Source organism: Alosa alosa, chromosome 12 (assembly GCF_017589495.1).
Source record: "Alosa alosa isolate M-15738 ecotype Scorff River chromosome 12, AALO_Geno_1.1, whole genome shotgun sequence".
In the NCBI taxonomy this organism is placed as follows: domain Eukaryota; kingdom Metazoa; phylum Chordata; class Actinopteri; order Clupeiformes; family Clupeidae; genus Alosa; species Alosa alosa.
The window spans coordinates 11,772,084-11,778,083 of record NC_063200.1 but is presented as its reverse complement, the minus strand read 5'-3'; the positions used below and the strand labels follow the sequence as shown (position 1 = coordinate 11,778,083).

Below are 6,000 nucleotides of genomic sequence, written 5' to 3'. Positions count from 1 at the left end.
GAGAGAGAAAGGAGAGAGGGGAGGGAAAGAGAGAGAGAAAGGACGGAGAGAGGGAGGGAAAGAGAGAGAGAGAAAGGACGGAGAGAGGGAGGGTTATATATATAGAAAAAAGGGCGAGGATATATATGTTATATATATAAAGGGCGGAAGACAAACAGAAACAGTGAATTAGACAAACAAATATCAGCAACAGAACAGAATGAGATAGAGAGAGAGAGAGAGAGAGAGAGAGAGAGAGAGAGAGAGAGAGAAAAAAAGAAGGGCAGAATAAAAACTATTGATTTGAATTATGTTCATGTCTGTAGTTCTCCCTCTCCTCCATTGCTCTTTCTCTCTCTCTCTCTGTTTGATGTCCCTCAGACACTCCCTTCCAACATATTTTATCTCCACAACATCTCTACTGTCTGGCTTATGACAATGTCTTGAGTCATCCTGCAACACACACATTCCTACAAGTTCACGATGGCCACACACACACGTGCAGTGACCCTGGTCCTTTATCGCCGCTCTTCAAACGGCAGGGCTTGTTGCGAGCCTGGGAACCACATTCCAGTGAGCTCACGGAAGTGTGTGTAGGGATCCATCACCCTGACAATCCTACCCTCGGTCATATCGCTGCTAGATAAACTCCCAGGAATGCGAGGCTGGTCACTCATGCCGCTAGCGTCTGTGAGCGGAAGGACCCTGGCCTAAAATATGTCTGCCGCCGTGTCATCATTGGCATGGGAGCGAAAAGCAAGGATTTTTTCTGGTATGCATATTAAGATGGATAGTGATGTTTACCTTCTGTTTACAGAACTGTAATGATCTGTGTGTGTGTGTGTGTGTGTGTGTGTGTGTGTGTGTGTGTGTGTGTCTGTGTGTCTGTGTGTGTGTCTGTGTGTGTGTGTAGGTGAACTGCATGCATGCATGTTTGTGAGAATGGGAGAGTTGAGTAAAGACCAAGAGAGATAAACCATGGATTTAACTGTGTCTGTGTCTGTGTGTGTGTGTGTGTGTGTGTGTGTGTGTGTAGCACAGGGGTTAATGATTGGTCAGGGGTATGGCTGGGGCCACACAGTGGGCTAAGAGGGTGTTCAGGGATGCCTGCAGGAGCCGGGGGGGTTGGGGGGAGGGCACCCATCCACTGTTAATCAAAGGACTTTACAATCAGATAACAAAAGGGTTAACTTCGCCTGGGTGGGCTTTTCCACATACCAGACTCAGAGTGTACCTCAACACGCCCCACCCCCACCTCACCCTGACCGCCCCCCCCCCCCATAGTCTCTCTCCCTCTGTCTCTCTTTCACTCAGTCTCTCTCGACTGCTCGTCAATAGTCTCTCTTACATTCCATCACAAGTGTCCGCAGTGGCTCCTACCAGTCGGAACCTGACGGGCTGTCACGCAGTGTATAGTGCTACGAGATTGCATGGTTACAGTGTGAATGGGTGTGTTGTGACTGCGCTTACACTCTGGGGTTACGTGAAAAAACGTGTTGTGTTGAGATTCAGTGGCTCTGCCTGTGAAGAGATTGTGTTGTCTCGTGTTGTGAAATGAGGATGAAGTTGAAATGATTAGGGTGGGAATTAATCATGTTGCGGCATGGTGAATATGATGTGTATTGCTTGAGTAACATGATTTATCTTGTTGATTCATACAGGGGAACGATCTTGATATCAAAATCAGAACGTTGTCATCTGGTTGTACGTAGGTTGTGAAAAGGTCACACCGCTCGCCTCACATGATATTTATACGATAACTGATAAAGTGATGTCAAACTCCAGCAGAGTGAAACAGAGTCCGTGTGAGAAAAAGCAACAGACATAGAGAGGAGAGAGAGAGAGAAAGACAGAGATAGTGAGATGGAAAGAGGAAGAGAGAGTGTGAGAGAGAGAGAGAGAGAGAGAGATGGGGAAATGGAGATCGGGTGTGTGTGAAACCACATTATATGGGGGGGGAAGCAGAAACAGAAAAGGAAAAGGTGACAAATGGTGTGAAGAGAGTGACAGAAGGTAGGAGAGAGAGAGAGAAAGAGAGAGAGAGAGAGAGACACCGGACAAGCCTGAGGGACAGGTTTAAGACGGAGTCGGAGGGCCACCCTCCCAGGAGTAGTAGGTGGTCAGGAGCTGACACATTTAGAGCCACCACCACCACCCACCTCATAAGGGCCCCTGAAGACGACTGGACTGGAGGGTGGTCTGTGTGTGTGTGTGTGTGTGTGGTTGATGGATGTGTGTGTCTGTGTGTGAGAGGGAGAAAGATAGTGAATGTGTGTCTGTGTATGTGCATAAGAGTGTGTTTGTGTGTGTTGTTGAGGGATATGTGTGTGTGTGTGTGTGTGTGTGTGTATGTGTAGTTAAGGGGATGTGTGTGTGTGTGTGTGTGTGTGTGTGTGTGTGTGTGTAGTTGAGGGATATGTGTGTATGTGTGTGTGCGTAGTTGAGGGATGTGTGTGTGTGTGTGTGTGTTTGTGTGTGGTTGATGGATATGTGTGTGTGTGTGTGTGTGTGTGTGTGTGTGTGTGTATGTGTGTGTAGTTAAGGGATGTGTGTGTGTGTGTGTGTGTGTGTGTAGTTGAGGGATATGTGTGTATGTGTGTGCGTAGTTGAGGGGATGATGTGTGTGTGTGTGTGTGTGTGTGTGTGTGTGTGTGTGTGTGTGTGTGTGAATGTGTAAATGTGTAGTTGAGAAATATGTTTGTGAGTGTGATTGAGAGATATGTGTGTGTATGTGTGTGTATGTGTGTGTGTGTGTGATTGAGAGATATGTGTGTGTGTGTGTGTGTGTGAATGCGTAGTTGAGGGAATGTGTGTGTGTGTGTGTGTGTGTGTGTGTGTGTGTAGGGTGGGGTGTGGGGTGTTTTTCCCACAGACACCCGAGCTCAGCCTGCAGGCTCTCGCCCTCTCACCTTCCTTGGCAGCCTTGGCTCCCCATGACAGACTATGTGAGTGTGTGTTTCTGTTTCTGTGTGTGTGTGTGTGTGTGTGTGTGTGTGTGTGTGTGTGTGTGTGTGTATGGGAAGGGTGAGGTGTGAGGTATGCAGACAAGCTAGAAATCAAGATGGGTCGGGTCATCTAGGATCCCAGACATGCAGCCTGCTGAGTGAGATGGACATATGGAAAGGTGAAGTTTATCTCTTCAACTATTTCTCACTTTCTCCCTCTCTCTCTCTCTCTCTCATTCTTTTCTCTCTCTCTCTCTCATTCTTTTCTCTCTCTCTCCTTCCAGATTCCCCCTATTCTCTCCTCCAGAAAGCGTAACATCCATATCGCACCCTGCAGTTAACCTGTAAAACATCTCACACCAAAGACCTACTTTTAAAGTGAAGTGCAGGTCAAATCATTTCACTATGTTGAATTTATTGATTTATTTACTTGTCTGTTTGTTTGTGTGGGTGCTTCATAATCGTCTCTTTGCTGTAGTGTGACAGGGTTGCTCTATCGATGAACAGCCGAGCCCGGCTCAGGGGAAGCGATCTCTGACCTTGTTTGTTTGTTTGTTGGTTGTTGTTGCGATCTCTGCCTTCTGCCCCGTGCGCTGTAAGGTCACGTCTGCATTTAACTCGGCGGTATATGTGGCGTAGGTGTGTGCAGTTGAGGAGTCTCGTTACTCCCACTCACACCAATCTAGGCAATCAGATGGCCTGAATTCTCCACGTGAGAACTGCCTTGCACTTATAACTCATAACCTTTTCATAACTAAATAATAGTACATTGAACTATTTCAGAAGGAGGAATGGGTTGGTGTGTGTGTGTGTGTGTGTGTGTGTGTGTGTGAGATGAGGGCCGTCTAGCCAGGCTGGCCCCAGTGAGGTGTGTTATTTGACAGGTGTACGTCAAACATATGTCCACAAGTACATACACGTACACACACATACACTTCCATGTTTATACGAGTATGTACATGGTCATACGCACATTAAGAAACACAAACACACACACACAGAGTCATGTTGCTTTGATCTCAATCTCTACCTCATCATCTCTCTCTCTGTTCTACCCCACCTCCCTTTCTTGTTCCTCTCAGACTCTTATCCGCCACTTCCCCTTTGCACTCTCCTTACACACACACACACACACACACACACACACACACACACACACACACACACACACACACAGACAGACACACAGTCCCATCACTCATCTTCAGCTTGTCCTTCTCTAGCCATGTGTCACTCTTGTGTTCCCCTGCATAACGCCTCAACACTACTTATCTGTGTCCTCCATCACAGAGCCTCTGTGCAGTTCTCTTTATCTCTCTCTCTGACTAACCTCCACCCGCTCTCATCTCACCAACACCTCTTCTTACAATCTTCCTATTGTTCTCTCTCTCTCTCTCTCTTTCTCTCTCCTCTCTCTCTCTCTATTCACACTGCAAGTTGTTTATTTGTTGCTATCTTTGCTGCTTGGCCCCCAAATAAGTATGTTTACCTTGGTTCAAGATAGCTAGGTTACCTGGCACAACACCATGACTGCTAGAAATTATTCACAAGTCCGTAATAATCTTATTTGTTTATACCGTCTCTACGGTAACAACATGCTATTTCATACGGGTATAAATACACACAGCACAACGATTGCTGTGATTGACGACTAAATGAGAATGTCATATCATTATTAAATACAGCTTTGTGTACACCCAACAGGTTAATGGACATTCTATGGGAAAGAGGCCTCTCTCTCTCCCTCTTTCCCTTTCTTTCTCTCTCTCTCTCTCTCTCTCTCTCTCTCTCATCTCCCTCATCTCTTATCTGTGTGTGTGTGTCTCTGTCATCTCCGAGTGGCTATCTGCCTGTGCGTTTCCTGTGTGTCTTCCCACTCTTGTTCTTGGCCCAGGGGTAGTGGGATCCCATTGTTCCCGTGGATGCCACCCCCCGAGCCCTCCGAGCCCTCATGATTCACAGGAAGTGCCGTTCCACCGCACCGCCTCTATCTCCCCGGCCACTTCCTTCCCCCCGAACGCCACCACCGCCACCGATGGTCCTTCCTCCACCCTCGCCTTCCTCCCAGTGATGGAAAAGGCCTCCTGGGGCTGCCGGACCATCCATCCCCTGGCCCCCTGGAACGCGCTGCCCGCACTCTCACGCTACGCGATGCGCTTTCTGAGAAACGGTGGCGTGGTTCCGGGACTGCGGGGATGGATGAATGGGCGGGCGGGGTGGTCAAGGAACCAGGGCGGAGGAAGTGGGCTTCGGGGTGGTGTGATAGCAGTGACAGTGGATAGTGGACACACACACACAAACATTTACCCTCTCACACACACACATACACACATGGAGGTTCACACAAACAAATACTGTATGTACACACTCACATGGGCAAAACCACCCGTACAATCAGAACTGTGCACGCACGCAAGCACGCACACACACACACACACAAGCACACACACACACACACACGCACACACACACACACACACACACACACACGGAGGTTCACACAAACAAATACTGTATGTACACACTCACATGGGCAAAACCACCCGTACAATCAGAACTGTGCACGCACGCAAGCACGCACACACACACACACAAGCAAGCACACACACACACACACGCACACACACACACACACACACACACACACACACACATGGAGGTTCACACAAACAAATACTGTATGTACACACTCACATGGGCAAAACCACCCGTACAATCAGAACTGTGCACGCACACACGCACGCAAGCACGCACACCCACACACCCATGCAAGCACACACACACACACGCACACACACACGCACACACACGCACACACACACACACGCACACACACACACCTGGCATCGGCTGAATATGTCCTGCGGGGTGAGTCGCACGTGGAAGTGTCTGAGGACCTGCACCGCCTGGTCCCGCGCCTTCTCCGAGCAGTCCAGCGCAAAACAGCGGCCCTCTGCCACCTGAGACTTCAGCTGTGGACACACACACACACACACACACACACATGAATACACATGCATACACACACACCTGGCAAGACATAACACACAAAAAAAAACACATACAAGAACAAAAG

The 6,000-nt window shown here is 48.5% G+C and overlaps 1 protein-coding gene across 1 annotated transcript in view; it reads right to left on the bottom strand.

Annotated features, from left to right (window-relative positions):
* The window catches only part of exd3 (exonuclease 3'-5' domain containing 3), a 56,949-nt gene that overhangs the window by 30,261 nt on the left and 20,688 nt on the right, over positions 1–6,000 (bottom strand). The window contains exon 18 of the mRNA XM_048259683.1: positions 5,765–5,896. Within this exon, the coding sequence (XP_048115640.1) occupies positions 5,765–5,896 (132 nt within the window). The remainder of the gene's footprint in view (positions 1–5,764; positions 5,897–6,000) is intronic.